At 50.2% G+C, this 21,462-nt stretch overlaps 1 protein-coding gene across 8 annotated transcripts in view; it reads right to left on the reverse strand.

Moving 5' to 3' along the window:
• rptor (regulatory associated protein of MTOR, complex 1) overlaps nt 1–21,462 on the reverse strand; it is a 120,652-nt gene that overhangs the window by 29,611 nt on the left and 69,579 nt on the right. For 6 of the 8 annotated variants that reach the window (XM_066704305.1, XM_066704302.1, XM_066704304.1 and 3 more), the window contains 12 exons: nt 20,336–20,411; nt 18,914–19,015; nt 14,854–14,937; nt 14,650–14,760; nt 13,838–13,912; nt 13,665–13,730; nt 12,665–12,856; nt 10,768–10,908; nt 10,528–10,648; nt 10,050–10,190; nt 9,301–9,459; nt 5,218–5,336 (listed from right to left, as the gene is read on the reverse strand). In XM_066704305.1, coding sequence (XP_066560402.1) covers nt 5,218–5,336; nt 9,301–9,459; nt 10,050–10,190; nt 10,528–10,648; nt 10,768–10,908; nt 12,665–12,856; nt 13,665–13,730; nt 13,838–13,912; nt 14,650–14,760; nt 14,854–14,937; nt 18,914–19,015; nt 20,336–20,411 — 1,387 coding nt within the window. The remainder of the gene's footprint in view (nt 1–5,217; nt 5,337–9,300; nt 9,460–10,049; nt 10,191–10,527; nt 10,649–10,767; nt 10,909–12,664; nt 12,857–13,664; nt 13,731–13,837; nt 13,913–14,649; nt 14,761–14,853; nt 14,938–18,913; nt 19,016–20,335; nt 20,412–21,462) is intronic. The other 2 variants (XM_066704303.1, XM_066704301.1) reach the window with 1 other exon arrangement.

The following is a 21,462-nucleotide window of genomic DNA, read 5'->3' on the forward strand; positions in this document are numbered from 1 at the left end:
AAGTTGAAAAATGACACGCATTACTGCGACGCTCAAGCATCTGATCTGACAAAGTGATGCACTTCGGAACCGAGGAGATTAATTAGAGCGGGAGATGAAAAAGTAATTAGCGTGGCGCAGGTGAGAGAGAGAGAGAGAGAGAGAGAGAGATAGGGCTCCTTAAATACAATCTCGCCAAATCCATCGCTTTTATTGCAAATACATTAAATCCACAGCGCTGTCAGAGGACTGTTTGCCCTGAAGAAAACTAGCTCTACTTTTTTTTTTTCCCCGGTACTTTGCCAACGTGAAATGAATACTCTTGTTTGTGAACCGCGCCCCCCCCGAACGCACTCACACAAAATGATTTTTCTCTTTCGTGGCGCATGAATGATTAAAAGCTCATATTATATTACCGCTGCTTTCGGAGATTCACTGAAAGTACTGATTACACAGAATTGGCGCAGCTCGTGCCGAGAGAGAGAGGGATGATGGGAGCCGGCTGGAGTCGCCGCTCTTGGCCACCGGAGGGTTGCGGTTTTCGGTGCCTTTTCTAGCGTGCCAATCGCCGTAGGACTAGAAAAGGCACTGAAAAACGCAACTGCATCCTTTACCGGGTGACAGCCTTGCCACCCCGAACAATACAGCACAGTAAATAAACATAAAGAAATAAATAAAACTGTTTCATGTTTTTCTAAAGGAGGTTTTTTTTTCTTCCCCTTCCTCTGCCAGAATGCTCTAAATAATGCATCCCTCTGCAAAAATCACTCTCTCCTTCCTGACAGTTTTTTAAAACTACCCGTCTCGGCAGCAGGGTGCTTATTTATTAATACGCCGTGGGCTGCTGCTGCTGGATTCCCGCTCCCCAACCCCTCTTTCACGGCGAGGAGAGGACCGGTTACGATGCCTGCTGACGAACACTTGACTTCGCTGCGGAGATGAGGGGCTGGAGCTGCCTGTCTTACGTGCATTTTATTTTTTTCAGCACTTATTGTTTTCACGGCTTCGTCTCTGGGCTAATCGGGTGTCCAAGCTGGACAACCCTGTGGGAGCCCGGGACATATCTTCTGCTGCAGATCTATATCCGCCATCCAACGCAGTCCGTTAAAAACAATCGTCTTGGGCACCTGGTAACAGAGGGATTAAGTAATTTGTTGATGCGCGGCGTTATTCTAAATGAAAAGGGCCGGCCGCGATCTTCACAGCGCAGCGGATTTATGTGACAGCCCTCTGTTCTCCTCGTAAACAATGCGGAGCCGAAGATAAACTCCTCAGCGCGTCCTGTCTTCCTCTATTCATCACCCCCTCCCCGTGATCCTCTTCTGAGGGCCTGATTTACTCCCGTTCCTCGGAGATGTCACTTCGCTGGAGGGCCCAGCCGTCCATCCATCTATCTATACACGGCAGCAACACAAATGCGTTTCCTAATTCACAACAAGACTGAGTGATAGCAGCGCAACCTCCCTGTGGTGGAGGAGCGAAGCAGGGGATGAAACCGCTCCTCCACGCGACACGGTGGAGCGGATTCTGAGCAGGCCAGGCTGCCAACCAGAGGGTTATAGCCATGTTTAATTTGTTCAAATTCACAGTGTTTCTTTTTCCTTTTATCACCCGGTGGCTAAGGGTGGACTCGCCGGTAGTGGAATTTACGTCGGCTCTACACAGCACCAAAGCCGCGGCGCAAACAGCAGGGCAGGAACATCCGAGGAAGGACTAATGCCTCTCCCATCGATAACACTGAGGCGGAGGCCACTGGAAAAACCGAATGAAGGGGCCCAAACCTACACCTGACAGCTCATACATATTAAACACATCTGGGTTCTTGGGGTCTATCCATTTGCTATTTTCTAACACACTACGATTAGTTTTGCTTTTAAGAAAGAAAAAGCAAAGCGCTAAGTCAAGCTGTCCACAGCGAAGACTTGAGTGACGTTCCACATTTGAAATTGTTTTCTTACTTCATGAAAACAAAAGGGACCAAACAATGCATTGTGGGTCCACACCGGTTGCATTATTAAAACCCACGCCGCGAATGTAAACTTCAGCCGTAGTGTTTTTGTAACGGTATACCTTTCCCTTTGGGAGGCTCTTTTACTAACTTTTATATATTTTTCAGCTCAAAAAACAAATGCAACACTACACATCTATGTAGAAGCTCCCCGACGGACACAAACTGGCAAATCCGCGGTCTTACGGACACCAGAAGAGCTCTGCGTTTGAACATGTTAAATTATTGAAGTCTGAAGTGAGAGTAAGTGCCGTAACTTCTAAACAAACAACTCCCAGCTCGACACTGTTCAGACGAGGCCTCGGGATTGTTGGGGCCAGATTGAGTGACAGGCTGGCCACACCCTGGGGGCAGGGCCACAGCCATGTCAACGATCGCTCGTTGCATCTCAAAGTCTCAAGCAGTTGGACCTGGTTCAAAGTCCCCTAGAAGCAGTACAGAGGGGAAGCCTGTCCGAGGCACAGAGCTGGGACATATTAAAACAAGTTTCTCAACAAAGTCTAACTTCTGACCCATTGGAGCAGTGGAACTGGAGGATGCCAGCGGTGGTCAGCTGGACCGGCTCCTCCCAACTGCACCGGTGACCTGAGCGCCACGTCCCCTGTTTCGCGGGGCGTAAATGTTAATCCCTCGTCTATCTCCTGATGGAGTGGCTTGTCCGAGCCGCGGCGCAACCCGAAAAATGTCAGCCGTGCTCTTGGCGTGTGACCTTTCAGGCCCTGGCAGCTCCCATCTCTCAGGACGGCGATCGCAAGAAGCCCCGGCTGCATATCAATCCTATCACCTCCCCTTCCCAAACCTGGGTTTGATCCAGCCATTCATCTTGAGAGTCAGCGAGGGAGTGAGAGAGAGATGGAGTGAGGGAGAGAGGGAGTGAGGGAATGAGATAGGGAGAGAAAGCCAAGAGCTGAGGTCTGTGCCGCCAGTAGAACACTGCCAGGACACTGTGTCACGGTGGACGGACAGCCCATGCAAATTTATGTCAGAATACCAACTTCTGACATATCGTTCTTTTATGACGAGGCGATTCAACTACATCTATACCTTTATCTATGCGAGTTACAGTATCTATACCTATAAACACTTCACAATGTCCTCCCTTATAGAAAGACTCTCATTCTGCACTACAACACAGGTGACAACAATCCTCACAACCTCCGAGAGGAGATGGTTTCAGCTTTTTCATAAAAACTCTTGTGCGCTGTCTGTACATTCATAATGAACGGCGCTCCCTGACTCAGCCTTTTCTAGTTTCAGAACAGAAATTAAAGTCCAATAAGGCCTATTAAACAACAGCCCAGCGAAATGGAAAAAAGGAAGGCAGGGGGGGAAATGAATTAGTTCTCTTTGATCCTGTTGTTGCCGCCATAGACGAGTATCATTGTGTGTTTTTCTATGACCGGCCAAGTACCGCCGGAACCACTGAGACCCGAAACAGACGGCCGACAAGAGCGGTTAATTAAGACAGCACCTCGGCCGCCCCCCCTGCTCTCACCAGCTTCCTTTGTGCGACTCCTGAATACGGTGCCGTGTCAAGGGCTCTGAGCGGCAGAGTGCTAAGAACAACAACTTCCTGCCCTCACGTAACAGACACGTAAGAGACACGGCTTCGCTCGATGGGTCACAAAGGGTGCCCTAATTAAGAGAGAATAAAAAAACAACACAAAAAAACATGGCGACTGGGGTTGACTTTTTAATCTTTCCAAGCTTTTTCCCCTTTTTCTTTCCCTCTTTCCTTCTCTGGCAGGTTCGGAGGGGTTGTGTTACTGTGCGAGTTGTCAGCGCACAGGCGGTAAAACTCTTCCCCAACTCCGGCTTTGAAGCTTTGCCGAGACGGGGGACCGACCGCACCGCGCTGAAGACTTTCGGCCCGTGTTAAGATTCAGGCATCAAGCGGGCCGGCGGAGTGAGTCAGCGCAGGGCCTGTCAGAAGTGGAGCTGCATGCCAAACACAGGTTTCCCTTAACTATCTATTTCTCTCTCCCTCTCTTTTTTTCTTTCTCCTCCTGCATCTCTCTCTCCCCACCGAGAGGCAGCGATTCAAAGACTTTATCAATGTCAGTGCTGTGTTTCAAGTGGAGAGGAATGGAGCAAACCCCTTTGGATTTCTCCAGCAGAGAGTCTCTCAGAAGTGCAGAAACACCCTGAGCAGCATAACACAAAATAAAAAAACACACACACACATATATATATGTAAAAAATAAGTTCGAAAAAAAAAAAAACACTGACTAGAATACCACAAGATGTGCAAGAAATACTGGTAGGTTGGAAATAAATAAAATAGGAAGAGGAATTTTTTTGGATGTTTGCTTCGGCGGAGGAAAACAGGAAAGCATTACATTTTGGGATTTTTAGATGAGAGAAATACTTATTTTATTTTCTCTCTCTTTTGGGCATAGGTGAAAGCAATCCAAAACTAAGGTCTAGGCCTCCCCATGCCTGCCTGCCTGCCTGCCTGCCTGCCGGATGATACTTTCAGCTGTTCACTGCGGGGCAAAGAGGCCCGACTACACACTTTGTGTGAGACTGATTGACAGGATGGACAGGCGTCTGTCAGTTATTAGTCTATTCTGTTACACAAACACAGAATCCCAGCCCAGGACAGGACACGGGGGCGTCGGCAGAGAGCAGATCAGCCTCCCTAACACACCTTGAGTTCCTCAGCAGCTAAAATACTATGAAGGGGAGCGTTAAATACGAAAGAGAACAGTAAAGGAGATTTAAAGTCATGAGGGGCTGGTGGGGCTGTAATGACAGTGAGAGAGAGGAGACCGGACCCCTTATGCAATCTTAGTTATTACCTCCTTAACTTGCACAGCAGTTTTATGGCCATCTTTGTGCGCTCTCGTTCTGTGGGCTTCAGGGAGCAATTTTTGCTTAATTGCATTTGCACAGAACTAAATGCTGGGGGACACGTGGGGTGGCGGCGGCGGCGGTGGATGGGCCCGTGCGGCAGAGAGACGGGGGAGACCGCAGCGATGAGGGCGCTCTGCACGGCACACCGGGGGGGGGGGGAGGGGATCTGCACAGAAATGACACTCAGGCACTAGCAGGAATACTCGGCTCTTTCCCAAGCCTGATGAAGTTGCTGCAACAGGCAAACAACAATGCACACAGACACAGGTGTGAGTCACATGGACAGAGAGCCAATCAGGTGCTGGTGTGAGTCACATGGACAGAGAGCAGGAAGAGGAAGGATGTAGAGAGTTTAAACATGGGGGGAGGCTCACCTTGTAGGCGATGCTGTTCAGGACCTTCATGGCCAGGTCGGACACCTCGGGGAAGGGGTCGGCGGCCAGGTGCAGCAGCACTCTCCAGATCTGAGTGTACACACTGTTAAAGGACACCCCTGCAACACAGCCAAGAGAGAGACGCCCTTTAACTCAGGCGGACCGATCATTCAATAGTCTTCATCCACCTTTATTCAGTAGCAGCACATTGGCATCCATGTTGAGTGTCTCCTTAACAGTCAGCAGACCCCACAGGGGACTCTTGAGTTGACCGGCCAGTCTGCGAGTCGCCCCCAGGGAATTCGCCTACAGTTGACCAAGCGTGCGTCTCACACCCTCCCGACCAGTGGCCCCCCACGTCGTATTCAGACGGCTAACCCTCGCTTTATTCTTTGCGTAATAAGTTAATTATCAGAGACCTCCTCTGCTCTCGTGCCAGTCGATTCGAGGGCATCCCGCTCAGCCAGACGTGAGCAGAGGAACAATCTCAGCGTTTGTTGAGGGGCGGTAGGTGGGGGGGGGTGGGATTAGCACAAAAAGGGTTGCGAACTCCTGTAGATGACCTGAACACGGCCTCACCCACCTATCGGAAAAAGCTTTGCGAGATCCCAGATTTACAACACAGCCCACAGCGCTGGGACCAACAGGCTGCAGCTCTAGCATCGAAATGAGCCTCGAGGTTCAGCCGAGGAAACGGACTTTCACTCCCAGGAAAAAAAACAACAACAACAACACAGCAGCTTGGCTAGAGTCTTTTAGCATCATTATTATAATTATTGCTGTTGTTATGATCATTATAAAGATGTGTGTGTATGTGTATAATAAATATATATCTATGTGTATATCCCTGCAATTCACTAAGCATTGCTTCGGGTTTCTCAGAGCTGGGCCTACAATACAAGACTTCAGCAGTGGACTGCCTGCAGCGGTGTCATCTGCTATCCATTACAATCCATCACACCCATAATCCCGGCACTCAGGGGGGCTTTTCTCCGTAAACCACGGCTCTACTCGGCCCACTGCCCCCAGCACACTGTGCGCTTCTTCAGGAAAAGGAAGAGCAGGAGGGGGTATCCGGGGGTCTGGAGGGAGTCTGCCGAAGCCTGACAGAAGTGGAGCAGCGCCTCTCCGCACACTCCCGGTACCCCCCGGCCCTGATCTGTATTCAGGCAGCAGTCGGCGAGTGTGTAGGAGGTTATATAAGGACTGTAGGGATCCGAGGAAGAGAGGAAAAAAGAGTGGATAGTGAGAATGCTGCAAGCGAGGAAGCCAGGCAACCGAGCTGGTTTAACCCCTGCAGAGGCCGCGGCGCTGGTCACGGGGAGCTTGGGTCCGGAGATAGGGAAAGATAGGTAACGTCTCTTTCGGGAACACCAGCCACCCAAGGGACGAACGTGCCGCATGCGAGGGAGGGAGGGAGGCAGCTTTGAGGGGGAGTCTCGGAGCGGCTCGTAACGCGCCACTCCACGCAGGAGTGATTATTACAGTGCTGGAGGCAGTCCGCAGAGACGCCAAAATAAATTACGCCATAATTAATCTGTAATCAAGTAGCGTGCCGGAGAAGTAAGAAAGAAAATCCACTTCAGTTCCAATTAACATAATCGGAATACTCCTGGAATGATAAAACACTAATGAAACACGGTTTAAAATGATTAAAAAATGACTGAGAGTTAAGCAGCGATGATGGTAAACTTCTCATTAAGCCGCCGTGGCGAAGAAAGGCATTTTTTTTCTCTTCTTTAACACAACAAACGCAGAGAGAAACGCTGTTATGTGCTGTAAACATATGGTTGTTTTCCATTAGATGCAGTGAAATGTGGAGACGTTGATTACAGGCAAAAAAAACTACAGAAAAACGGTACATCTGCCTCCGACAACCGCAGGGCTGCGATTCCCCCGGCGCCCGGCTGGGAAGTGGGAATGTGTGATCCTGCCGTACAGCTGTACAGTGTGGGCTAACAGGCCCTGGGAGAGGCGGATATTAATGCACTAAACAGACACGTTAAAAAGCCGTGTGAAGAAAAAAAACCTGAATAAGATGCAGATAAAAATGCAATTTGTGCCGCTCGAAAACCGAATTCCCATCGGCTGCTCTTGAGAGGTGGGCATATGGCGCAGTTATTAAACGCAAGCCAATCTCAGTCTCCCCCACGTGGGATTCCTGACCTTGGCCACCTCAGAGGCGGCGCCAGGCTGACGGACTGACGGACAGGACATCTGGTCCAGCGTACCGATGTTGTGTCCCGAGTGGAGGGACTCACATCACCACCAATTCAATCTGTCGAGTCAGAGGATGCCTAGCTCCTGTCTTTGACATTTCCCACATGTTGTGTATGTACGCCATCCACCTTGTCATGCAGTGAGTATTGTTGAGGTTTGTGTGTGTGTGTGTGTGTGTGTGTGAGCGTGTGTGTGTGAGCGTGCATGTATGTGCGTGTGTGCTCACTCAAGTTACTGCCCACGGCCGAAAGGACACGATATAACCTTTACTGCAGACACACAGTGTGAGAAATGCACGGCAGAGCTGACAACGCTGGCGAAAAACTCTTGCAGTCGATCGCCAGGGGACGCCGATGTCTTCTAACGGGAGGCAACATGGTTCCCAGCATGCACTGCTCTGGAACACCGGGCCCCGGCACTGAGAGCCAGGAGCTGCAGGCGATCGCAGCTTCACAGAGAAACCAGGTCAGTTTCCCTCGGGGGAGGATCCCGCGCTCGTTACCTGACTCCGGCTCATTGAGGGACTGTTCCTGTGACTCGAAACTGCCGTGTTGGAATTTAGTTTTTCTCGGCTCGGCCCAAGAGTTACTCAGATTGCAATTACATTCTAAAAGAGAAGCCAAGCACCATTCACACAACAGAGAAATGCCCTTCGCACAAACATTTGGCCCACGAAACCGTCTCCTCTGTACAATATAGCTGGCTGGGATCGTGACAGTCTTTATTTAGTGAGCGACTGTATGTTTCTTCCGCAGGGCTGAATGATTTAGACACTGCCTAAGGAGACCCCCCCAGGAATATGACGTCTCCCCAGTCTGACTTCCTCTCGCTCACCAGTGCGTGTGTCGGCCTGGGAGGGAGCAGTGCACCCTGGGAGCCCAGAGTGTGAGACGGGCAGGGCTGTGGGGAAGGCTGGCACCTCCAACGGATCGGCCAATCGATCACAGAGGAGCTCCCGAGTCCCAGAAGGCTGGCAGGAAGTAAATGGATGCTCTCTCTCTCTCCCACGCTATACGGCCGCCCTTGCCCAGCGTGTCGGAACGCATCCAGCGCCCTGCCAATCACGCGTGGTTCTGGGAAGGGCTCCTCGGGTGTGCCGAGGATTTACCAGGAAAAGCACTCTCCGTCCTAGGGGGGCCGGGCGACAGCCGCACTGAGGGGGAATCTCTCACTCTCTCGTTCTCTCACTTGTCTGATCTTCTCTTTCTTGTGTGTGTGTGTTTGTGTGTGAGAGAGTTTTAAGCTGCAGGTTCTTACATACAAACCAGTATAAAGTCTACAAACAAACCGGTGCTGCAAATATATTACATAAAAAACACGTGGAGTTCAAATAACACTGTGATCTCAGTCTCTCGGTTTTATTTGTGCAAAGCCATTCGTGTGTGTGCAAATGTGGACATCTTTGTTTGTGTGTCTATGTATGATTGTGTGTGTGTCTGTATGTATGTATGATTGTGTGTATGTCTGCATGATTGTGTGTATGATTCTGTGTATGTATGTATATATATGATTGTGTATGTATGTGTGTTTGTGTATGCAAGTATGTATGTGTGTGTATGTCTCTATGTATTATTGTGTAGGTATGTATTATTGTATGTGTGTGGTATGTATGTATCATTGTGTGTGTGTGTATGTATGTATGTATGTATGTATGCATTTATGATTGTATGTGTGTGTTTGATATGTATGTATGATTGTGTGTATGTCTCTAGGTACAATTGTGTATGTATGTATGATTGTGTGTGTATGTATGTATGATTGTATATGTGTGTTTGGTATGTATGTATGATTGTGTGTGTGCATGTGTATATGATTGTACATGTGTGTTTGGTATGTATGTATGTATGCACGTGGGCGTCTCACCAATGAGGGAGTTGAGGGAGGAGTAGGAGCTGACCCTCCTCATCTTGTCGATGGTCTCGAAGGACAGGATGTACTCGTCGTTGTCCGGGCTGCCCAGGGTGCTGCTGGCGCTGCTGCTGGTGCTCAGGTTCCCTGGGGAGAAGGCGATGGGGCCCCCTACTGGCAGGGAGGAACACACGCACTTAGCAAAAAAATAAAACAAACCTCCCTTCTACTTCGGGTCTCAATCGAACACTTAATTGCAGGTATTATCCATCTGCCAGAAGCGCGGTTTAGTACTGAGAGCGAAACCCGACCTGCCTGAAGAGCCCCACTGAAGCAGATGCACCCCCGGCCCTGTCAGGTGCGATTTGGGAAAATCAATGGGACGCCGAGAGAGCGTGATTTGCACACTTCCTAATCCGCAGCACAGATCTCTCTCTCTTTCCCCAACGGCAGAGAAGAGAAGGTCAGGGTTTCGGCGCCTCGGCTGGATCGTTGGCGGATCGAAACGCTGACCTTCATACTCTGCTGAGGGTGAACCAGACCCGCACGGCACGAGTCAATGTTTTCACTCGTGTTGCACTGTAGCAAAATACAAAATAATGAATCGATCGCATTCAGAGGCACTCCACTTTGTCAGAACAGCCGTCGGCACAAAACTGTGGCTCAGAGGGGCGGTGGTACCAGTCCTCGGGGGCCACAGGGTTTCTTGGCTTCAATGCTACCTCGGGAGCTAACAGCTTAATTAAATTTAATCCCTGCCTCACCCTCCTCGTTCAGGTTGAGGTTCTGGAGGCTCTTATTCAGGTTGCGGACCGTGGTAGCGGCCCGGATGTTGCCATAGGAACTGACAGAGCGGAGCCGGGGGATGGCTGGGCTGTCCCTCACGGGTGTCAGGCTCCCGGGCTCTGGAAAGAGGGAAAGAAAAGGAGAGGGGAGAGAGGGAGTGAGAACTGAGCCAGGCCTCGTGCATCACGGCAGCTCTGGGTTTAAATCAAACCATACGGGGGAAATGATTTTGCTTATTTTAACTGAATTGGAAAATCGTTTCTTTGCGGTAGATTTATTTTTTCACGTATATTACAGAAATAGACTTCCTTTTCCAGAAAAAACACGTTGACATGCCTTTTTAATTCAGTAATTCAGAATTCATTCTCTAAAAATAAATAACTCAAATATGTTGACGGAAAAAAAAATCTTGCGGAGTCTGACATCCGGTCTGGTGCCAGGGCTGGGAGTTGGCACCTGTGTTGCTGGCTGGCGAGGGCACGGCGTAGTTCTTCTCCTCCTCCATGAACTGCAGCGCCACGGTGCAGAAGTTGCTCTCGTATTGGACTACCAGGTGACTCAGTGCCACCACCAGCTCCTGTGGGCAGAGACGGACAAGTCAGGGGGGACTCCGGACACCGAGTTCTGCCGCGATTCTGTACTGACGCCCGGGGACCACCCCCCGGGTGGAAGCCCGACCCTGGAAACACATCCCACCTTGCGCACCACGGGGCTGCCGTCATTGATGAGCTGTGCCAGCATCATGGCCACGTTGTGGTCGATGGTGGTGGAGTGGTCTGTCCGCTCCGCCGAGTTGCCCACGAAGGTGCCCAGGGCGAACACTGCAGCACAGCGTACCTGCCGGGAAATGAGAGTTGTGAAACGGCTTGAGTGTATGTGGGTCTTTACTCGGACTGTGGGGAAGGTGGGGAATTGGTACCTCTGGCTAGGAATGTGACGGAGCCGACAGAAATCCGCATGCACATCCGTCACATCCCTAGCCAGAGGTACCAATCCCATGCCGATGTAGTGCATTTAGTTGTATGGTTGAGAGGCGTTGTTTTTATTTGCCAGTATTACTGTAAAACAAATTTTCTGCAGTGTTTTATTAAAAAATGTGAAATATTAAACACTTTATTTTATTTAAATGACAGCTTGTAAATGAGCTGAAATAAACGCGCTCAGAGTCCCAAAATCGAATGTAATGCAGTCCTTTTATTACTTTTATTGCACTTTTAAAACCGTAACAATTGCGTGAGTCATCAGAAATAACAGCTCCGAGATGCAGTTACTATTGAACACGGGTCCTTAAGTTCTTAACATGCATCTAATAACAATATTACATACAGGGAAAGACTGAGATAACTGAACCTTTTCACCCTGGAACAGAGGAGACTACATGGGGACTTGATTCAAGTCTTCAAAATCATGATCATCGACCACATCAAACCAGAGGAGCTTTTCCAGATCAGCAGGGACACATGCACTCAGGGACACAAATGGAAATTGGGCTTCAAGGCATTCAAGACAGAAAACAGGAGACACTTCTTCACACAGAGAGTCGTCACAATCTGAACAAACTCCCCAGCGATGTGGTTGAAGCTGACAATTTGGGAAAATGGGGAGAATTTGGGCACTAGGAGGACAATCGGACCCCCCAGACACACACAGACGCAAAACAAACGCAGGTGCAGGGGGAAAAAAGCCTTTCAATGACTTCTGAAATGAAAATTCGAAATAGCTTTTCAAAGACACCGGTACAGATGATATTTTGGAGTTGGGGGGGGGGGACAGGAAACAAAAAAACTTGGCATTTCGACAAAGGTGCCGAATCTGTGTGTGATAAAGTATGATTTAGTGGGCTACATAACTCCCCCGCCGCCGTTTCGATTCCTCGCACACCGGGCCAGTGATTAAAATGTCCTGTTCTGCGACTCTAAATAAAGGCATATAGATCATATTGAGACAACTGAGGTCACTTAGTGGAACAATAATTAAAAACTAGCACTCCTTACCGGCAAAAGCAAATATTTTTTATTTCGGAGCGCACCGCCTCTCCCTTATTATTTCGCTCACACCGGCTCCTAATCCATTTCCCTGCATCCCCTGAGCCGCACACCACAGCCCTGAGCAAAATCATTCGCAGCTTAAAACAATTCCCTTTAGTTAACATGACCGACTAGAGATGTAGCTAATAAAGCTGCATTAATCCATACAACCATCTGACAGTGGGGAGGGAGGAAGAGAGAGAGAGAGAGGGGGAGCACACAACACAATAAATAAACAAATGAAAGCACTGTGGTTTATAAGACCACAGTGTGAACTAAAAGTCTGGACTGCCGACCTCTGCGGTGCATTAGGGTTTTAATATAGTTTTTATGCATTATTGTTACTGCAGTTCTATCTCTATGCCTCCCTCTATCCCTGTCCCTCTCTCTATCCCTATCCTCCTCTCTATCTGCATTAAACAGTGTCTCCACAGTGTGTTGATTGCACTGACACCCTTCTGACGCCACAGCCCTGCCACATCTCAATGTAATGGTCCCGCACCGAGGGCCACAGATCTCGATCCACAGCCCAGCACGGAGGGCCACAGATCTAGAGACCCCCCTACCTCGGGGATAGGGTCTGACAGCAGGTTGTAGAGCTTCTCGTGAGCGCTGTCCCGCACGCCACACCAGCGCGCTGAGTCGAAGTTCTGCCAGATGCGGCCGAGGCAGATGGCCACCCACTGGCGCAGGAGGGGGTGCGGGTCGTTCAGCTGCTCCAGGCAGATCGCAATGAGGTTCCCCTGCAGGCAGGCCTCCTGAGAGTAAGAGAGAGAGAGAGAGAGGGAGAGAGGGAGGCAGAGGGATGGAGAGGACGGATGGAAGGAGGGAGGGGGAGAGGGATGGAGAGGGTGAGAGGGAGGGATGGAGAGAGAGAGGGGCAAGTAGAGGGAGATGGGGAGGGAGAGGAATGAAAAGAGGGAGGGAGTGGGAAAGAGTGGGGAGGGAGACAGAGAGGGAGTAGGGTGGGAGAGCATTAGACTAAGAAAAGCTGAAGACATTTATATAATAAAAAAAAAAAAAATACAGCAAAAGACAGCGGTAGGAAATAATCTAATGAGGAAATCGCAGAACTGCGTCTCGGTAAATGTCCCCCTCTCCTCTATACTGCTGAGAGGAAATCAAACGCATAGAACCGCCCCCTCCGCGAAAAACTATAAACTAATAATGGAGACGGAAAAGCTTTGCTGCAACTCAATTAGGAGGGTGTGAATCTATGAGGGAAGAAATAAGCAGGAACATAATTATCGGATAGAAGTTTAGACTGAACGATTTGTTGGGAAATTTGTCCTGTCAGTCAGCGCTGTTGATGTGCATACAGAGCAGCCCGGGACTGACAATACGGGCCTGCATACACACACAAGCAAAACATGCACATACACACTGACAGACACGCACATACACACTGAGACACAGACACACACACACACACACACACACACACACACACTGAGACTGAGAGACATTCACGCACACACATGCATGGGCACACAAACCAAAACCCCTAAACACAGACTGCACATTTAGGGACCCCCGGACACTTTGTCTGGACGCAGACGGACCCACCTGTCCTGTGTTGTAGCTGTTCACGATCACGGCCAGTATGAAGGCCGCCATGGTCCGATGCTCGGCCTAGGACACAGGAGGTAGGTTATGTTTGTGTATTACGTGTTTGTATACTACGCTATCACACTATAATAACAACAGTTATGTCCACACCGGTTCGAGGTGACGCTCACCGGCATGTAGGGGTCGGCGAGGACCGACAGGAAGTACTTGTGGCCGTTGTCCTTCACCAGATCAGCTTGACACGACTTTGGTGGCCGAAAAAAGGAAAAATCAGAAAGACAGGAAGAGCGGGAGACGAGAGTCAGTCTGCTGTCCGTCTGAGAAACACACCGGCCCTTACAGGCGCTTGGTGGAGTGCGTTTCTCATCGGTTTTGACATGTTTCTCTGTATCGCAACCGTGTGAGAGAGCCTGTTTATTCTGATTTACTCCCTAAATCAAATACGATAAAATGCCTGTTTCTGGCAGGTGAGGCAGTTGTCTGCCTTACCTGCCAGAAACACGTATTTTATCATATTTGATTTAAAAATACAGATAGATATGTTTGGGATAGTTCATACAGCGCCACAAAAATACGTGTTTCTGGCAGGTGAGCCACACCATCCCCTGCGCAGCTCTGGCATTGGAGATGGTGCCAGCATCTCCCTGGGGACCGGCTGTGCGGTGAGGAATGCGGAGGCGAGATGCTGTAGCTGTGCCAAACTGCAGGCTCAGCCCACAGCGCAGGACTTACACAACCTGCGCTGCATCCAATCGCACAAACAAACACGAAAGGAGGCCACACACCGATCCACACAGCTGGGTACAGACAAGACTTTCTGTCACACCTCCATCTCTTCATCTGCAATCGTATTTATATACAGCTTGCTCCGTCTCTCTCTCTCCGTCTCTGTTTGTCTCTCTCTCTCTCTGGTTCTGTCTCACTCTCTGTCTCACTCTCTGTCTCTCCCCGCTGCCCTGGAGAGAGAGCGACCGCCACTCACACTGTCCACGGCCAGGATCTTGGCCCAGATGAAGACCAGTAAGGGTCGCAGCTCTCGGGCCGAGCTCTGCAGCAGCTTGAGGACGTAGGGGAAGATGCCCACCGACAGGGCCTGGGGAGAGACAGCGGCACAGTTAAAGTGTGTGTGTGTGTGTGTGTGTGTGTGTGTGTTTGTACTTTTTGAGTGTGTGAGGGTGTCCCTCACCAGACTGACGGCCCAGGGACCCAGGTCCAGGAAGCGGCCCAGCAGGTCCAGAGCTCTCAGCCGGTGCACCTGACTCAGGAGGACCTAAAGGAGAACGGGGTCAGAGAGAGGTCAACACCCAGATCATGTTTACTGTCCACCTGTGACTCTCTTGGGTCGTCCCAGCGAACCACCGCTGACATGATCGGCCATTTCCCTTCGGAACCGCACCCCCGAAAAAGTGAACAAACAATTTTATGCATCAAAAAACAAACACGCATCTAGCTGTGAACCTCGACCGGCTACTCTGTGGTTTTGTGATGATTTCTGAACACTTAACCTCGACACAGACCCGGCCTTTATAACATCTGCAAGGATCTCCACTCTAATTGCGCCACACGTGCTGAGCGCTGTTTCTATGACTGTCAGCTAAAAAGGAGCAGGACTTGAACAGAGTCTCACCAAGGACGCCAATTACCAGCTGGAGAAACGAGGAAGAAGAAGAAAAAAGACCATTTGGACTTGATAAAGAACTTGAATTCAGGATTAGGTGAAAAGTTCTAGCAACCAACCCAGGGAACCGAGCCCCACAGATCAGAAATCCAGACCACGGGGATGTTTGTGTGAGACACTGAAATGATCGAGGGTGTGGGGGGGGTCATTCTCGAGGCATAATTTGTCAATGTGCATGGAGACATGCAGTTTTTTTGGACAGCACAAAGGTAACAGATTTCAGCACTGCCCACACACCACCACGAGGAAAAAAACAACACAAAAACAGCCCAAGGTAACGTTACATAACATCCTCTACAGCGGCACTGTGGCGGCCCATTCATGCCGGAGGGACGGTGACAAAATATGGAGGGCTACCCCAGTCCGACAGGATCCTGCCCATAAAAGGGATGATCCCAACGCCACAATATCCGGAACGCCAGTGGAGATTAAAATACAAGGGGGCTCTCCCCGGCCTTGGCCCACGCTCTGACTCCCTGGTGGCTCGGCTGCGTGGCAGGGGGGGGTGACGTCCGATGAAATGAATGAAATTTATTTTGGCAATTTGTGCTCAAGCGGCGGGATTAGTGGACAGATGGCGGCCCCGCGGGGTGGGGGAGGGGGCGAGGGCTGCATTAAACCGCTCCTTGGAATTAATACGCTCCAAAAGCAGAAAGCAGGTTAATCCGGCAGGAGCCGTGCGGCGCCCCGGCAGAGAAAGCACACGCAGGGGCTCCAGGACCCTCCTGGGAGCCAGGTGGGCCCCTGGGCACGGTGCCGGCGTCCTCTCTGCCCACCCTCTCACAGGTCCGGAGCCCCCTACTTCTCTCAACGAAGACAATGATCCCACTGGGGCTTTTACGCTCTTTTAGCATATTTTTGGGTGTAAGGTGGCAACACAGGGCAATAAAGACACACAGGGCTTAAGGGCAGAGATATTAAATCCCCTGGCAAAAGCCATAAACCCATAATCAAAACTGTGGGACGAACAGCAGGATGACTCGGCACGTTTCAGGCTCAGAGCATCAGTAAAACGGGGTGGTTAATGACGAAGCGTGCTGTGGTGAACCCTGCAGCCGAATCCTGCCGAGAAACGCCTGGCCTCGTGCTCAGAGACTGGGAACCTGAGAGACAAAGCCCGTATCTGGCACGTGCGGCGCGTAAATCACCGAGCCGGTGGGACGTGGCAGAGCCGGCGGGGAGACGGGGGTGGGTGGGGGATTATGGCCCCCTAGCACAGATGTCCAATCTACACATCTGCACCACAACGCAGCTCTCCGAGAAAGAAACAAAACAAAAAAAGGTGGCTCATTAAAATTAATCTGCACACGCCGACACATGCATCGGTCAACAGAGGCCTGGGTTTCCCAGAGGAACAGCTCGGCATTGGACTGGACTGGCCCAGCCAGCTAGAGAGTGCCCCCCCACCACCAACCCCCTGCTGAGCTTCTACCCAAACCCCCGACGCAATCAGTGACCGCAGCAGAGATGATCCGATGAGAACAAGCGCACACGTGTTAAGGCTCACAGAGAACTACTTGACAGATAAATAAATACATAAGAATATCTGTAAAGAAAAAAAAAGTAAGAAAAGACGTTTTCCCACGTTTACAAACACGTGTCCTTTAAGAGTGCATTGCTGGCCAGGACCGGTAGATGTAACACACCAGTATTGTCTCTACACCCCTTTCCTGTTCTCTGCCACGTGCCTAACCATATGAATGATCGCCGGCACTCTGGTGCGGCAGCATCCGGGGCAGCAATCTGGCAAAAGCCAACACGCCGTTCAGCGCCAGGAGAGATGCCAAGAGGGGATGCCGGTCTGAGCCGGCCTCCACCCGACACCCAGGGGAGACTAACATGGGCCCCCCGCCGAGTCCGGGATGCTGGTGAAGTAGCCAGTGCCTCACAAATTGCCTGTCCCTCTGTAATCCCACCATCCCAACCCCCTTGCTCACTTCCAAGCTCCTTATCGATGGATTATTTTCACAGATTTTCATATTAAAGCTTCCGCCCACAATGTAACATGTTTCTTTCCCTCTCTCTCTCTCTCTCTCTCTCTCTTACAGATCTAGCTTTATTACTTTGTCAGATGGATTTGTCGACATGCAGCACTGTTTACGTCAATGCGTTGCAGCATGTGTGCGCACGGGGGGCCAGGGGTGTCATAATACACTTGAAGAGGCCTTACAGTAAATCCATATTAGTGCCCACAATTCATATTTTGTTTCCCCCCCAGCGTCGCTGTCATGTTTTTTGTCTTTTGTTCTATTTTTCCTTTAAAGCCAGGTTATGCAAGTCATAAGCTGGAGGAGAGGATGAGAAACAAAGAGGAGAAGAGAAAAAAAAAAAAGTCATGTCACCTGCAGTCCTCGTGATTTGGAACTGCGAATACTGCGTTATTTATCTAAAGAAATTAGATACCTCTCCCCTGTTCTCCTAACGTGGACCTCATGAATAAACCCCACAGAGGAGCAAGTACGAGAGGTCGACCTCTGTGGGGTTTATTCATGAGGTCCACGTTAGGAGAACAGGGGAGAGGGATGTTCAGACCGATTCAGAGCCCCAAAGACTTAAATCTAAAATATAGTGGCACTACGGATTGTACTCTCCTGGGGGTGCAGAGAATTATATTACGAGACGGCAGGCGACGTCGAATAACACGGCAACTGCTGGCAACAGCACACAAATCCACCGACACTCATTCCCCCTTTAAAAAATAAAAGAATAAAAAATAAAAAAACACAGAAGCACCGCATAAAAACCGTGCGCAAATGATAAATCTCACCCGCGCCGGCAGCCTCCAGGACCCGGGGAGCTGTCACTCACCGCGGAGTGCCGCCTCGCTCTGTTCAAACACCGGCGTCTCCGGGCCCTTCAAGGCCGCGGCGGCGTTTAATTAAAAAGAAAGAACGTAACAGTCAGGAGTCTGAGCCACCGGGAGGGACGTGGGGACATGGCGCACCTTGGGGCTCGGGGGAGGGACGGGTACAAGAAGTCTTTAATTATAAGCTGAGTCCAATGAAAAGTGCGCCCCGGCGTTTGCCAGTTTAAGAAGCCGATACGGAAATGGCAGAAGTTCCGTTGCTAAGGAGATGGTGCCGGCCTGCACGCCGTGCGGAGCATAAATAAATAATTAAAGAGACAGTGTTTAATCAGGCTCGTTTTACTGGCAATGCCTCCCCGCGAGTCTGTCGGCTTCACACACAACACTCGTCTTTCTCTGCTCAGTAACATTCATGTGGTTTGGTTGCACCACGTTTGAAGTAATTTTCTCAGCAGCATGATTCCAGAGTGACTCGGCGGAATTGAGAGGGATAACGCAAGCCCACGTGTCAAAACAAAATGGCGGATTATCGAATGGTTCACGTCCACACACAACTGGATTCCGATTCTGGGAGCACACAGGCAAGATTTGTGCATGCACCGAAAGCCTTATACTTCCCATTCGCTCTTTCATTTGATATATAACGCCAAGAGATTGTTTATCTTGTTCGTTGCCGTTTTGTTAAGGGTTTGCAACATATGAACGTGAGAAATACGAGCGGCCCCCCGTCCCCTCTACTGGCCCCCCATCCCACCCCACTACCTGCAGGACGATGGGCAGCTGCTCGGGGGGGTTCCTGTTCTCCACTCCCATGGTCAGCCACACCTGGAACGCAGTCAGCTGCTCGGCGAAGAAGGGACTGTGCTGTGGAGACAAGGACACACACACACTCAGAGACGGGGCCACACGTGTGTCCACACAAATAGGCCCACGTGTGGACAGACAGAGAGAGACAGACATGTTGGCACACGGGCAGAGAGACGTGTCCGTCTGATGAGGCGTAAACCCTCAGTGCAATCTAGAACATTTGTGCCCTCGTTATTGATTGGGCATCTTTTTCCTCTTCTCCTCTTATTCCTGCTTTATTATCCAAGATTAAATTAAATCCTTCATCACGCTGCCCCCCCACCATCCCACAGCTCTGCAGCAGCGATATTAGCAGCAAACCGCATAAATGAATTCACAGATAATCAAAGTTCTCTCTGTCCCGCGGGGGACCGGCAGGCGGTAATGTGGAGCAGAGATCCCGGCCGGTGAGTGCCGACTCTCAACACAGTTAACGAACCCGTGGTGCAGACACAGGAGAAATGGAGCTCTTTCTGTCCATGGACTCTGATCCTGAAGGTCAATTATCACTCTTTTTTTCCCCCCACTCAAAACCCTCTAGTTTTACTCGAGATTTTTTTTGTGTGAAAGAAATGTAAACACTATCGTTCTTGGTTTTTAGGAGAGTTAGCTCCTGTTCAAGAGCTGCACAGAAAACTCAGATGGTCAGGGAAGAGACAGTCGACAATTAGAGAGGTGCGATGGATTGTGGCTGCTGGCGAGTCAGGAATTTGTTATCGCCCAGCAGGAGGGGAGGAGAGAAACAGACGGCCACCACACAGACCCCAAATGGCCTGTTACACAACCTGCGGTAATCTTGAGCACACAGGCTGCCATCTTCCTCCGATCAGCTGCCTTTTCCTCCCCTTGCAGGATTACGAGTTCACTGCGTTCACAGAGAGTGGCCCTTCCGGTGCAGAGAGGCTGTCTAAACAGATTATCGAGCGAGCAACACCTGGCTGTTCTCTGTGCAGTGTGTGTGTGTGGGTTTGTGTGTGTGTATGTGGGGGTGTCTGTGTGGCGTGGGGTGTGGGAGAGCGCTGGTTACACAAGACACTTCATCCCCCATACTGCTCTATGGCACACACACGTAAGTGCCGGCCCCTTGACGATGTCGGCTTCCTGTCTTGCGAAAACGTGGTTCATGTGCGGATCTGTCTTCCACCGTGATACTCAATGTTGGCACTGGAGGAGGTCTAGGGGGCTTCTCGCTTGTGGCCCCCGTACCCCCGGCTCTTAACAGCTCAATTTAAATCAATCATCTGCTAAATCGGCCTATATGTCCATAGTTAGTGGCTCGTCCAAACCCACCATTAATGCCCACTTATTTCCCAGCAGGCCGAGGGAAGGGGGACTCACCCTAAAGGCCGTGCCCTCCTCGATGATGGTGGGGAGCTGGGACAGGCAGATGTCCACGGCAAGGTCCCAGGCCTGCCTAGAGACGAGAGAAGGGAAGAGCAGAAGAGAGATGGGCGTTAGTTGGGCACCGTCACAGCGACTCGTGCCGGAGTGAGGGAGGCCGTGCCGACACCGAGCGCACTTCACAGGAAGCACTCAGACACTCGATAACAGCACTTGTGCCTCCTCTGTCCCTCACTGCTCTCAAAGTCACAAGAGCCGAGAAGCATGATTTCCAAAGAGCCAGAGTAATGCCAAAGCACCGACGGGTGGCCTGCAGGGGTGGGAGTGGGAGTAATGACAGAGTCTCCTGTCTGTCCAGCACACCTCCTCCTCCTAATTGCTTTAAACGTGAGGGTGTTTTCCTGGTTCTACCTAATTTATACATGCATCGGCACAAGTAAATGCCCAATTCAAATTAGGATTGCGGTTTCCCTGCCTCGTGCCACATGGAGCTGGATTCAGGGAGTGGGATAAAGTTCTACGCTGAAATAAATAAGCCAGAGTTTCACTCCTAATCAGCCCCAAAAAGCAGCTTGCCGTAATGACGGTGTGAATAATGGATAAGAGCAAGAACTGGCTATTATTCATAATGCTTTTTAAAAGGAAAACGGTGGGGGAACAGCCTGGGCCCAATAGCTGACAGAACGCATTGTGCGCCTTAAAACGCCGTCACTAAATTCAAATGACAGTTCGGGGAAATGTAATGAGATCCTTTTACGAGACATGTGTGAGGGAGAGGGGGGCCGGATTGTAATGCGGTGTTTAAACGAGAAAGAAGGAAAAATAAAAGGCAAGAAAGCACTCAGGAAAATAACATTATAAATATTAAAGAGTAACATTCATTTTCGACAGTGATAATTGTAGTAGGCAGCCTGGGTTTCGCCGTGTATAGATAGCAATAATACAATAACGGCCTAATTTACACAATGTATTCTCCTCAGCGTCCTAAGGCACTTAATTTGAATGCGAAATTTAATTTACAAGATTAGAGTGAGAAACTCATAAGCCTTGCTGCCCTGGGTTAACCCCTTCACCGACAGCACTGACTGGAGTTATACAGTGAGATCGGGGCGGGGGGGGAAGGA

Source organism: Amia ocellicauda, chromosome 5 (genome assembly GCF_036373705.1).
Source record: "Amia ocellicauda isolate fAmiCal2 chromosome 5, fAmiCal2.hap1, whole genome shotgun sequence".
Lineage (NCBI taxonomy): Eukaryota > Metazoa > Chordata > Actinopteri > Amiiformes > Amiidae > Amia > Amia ocellicauda.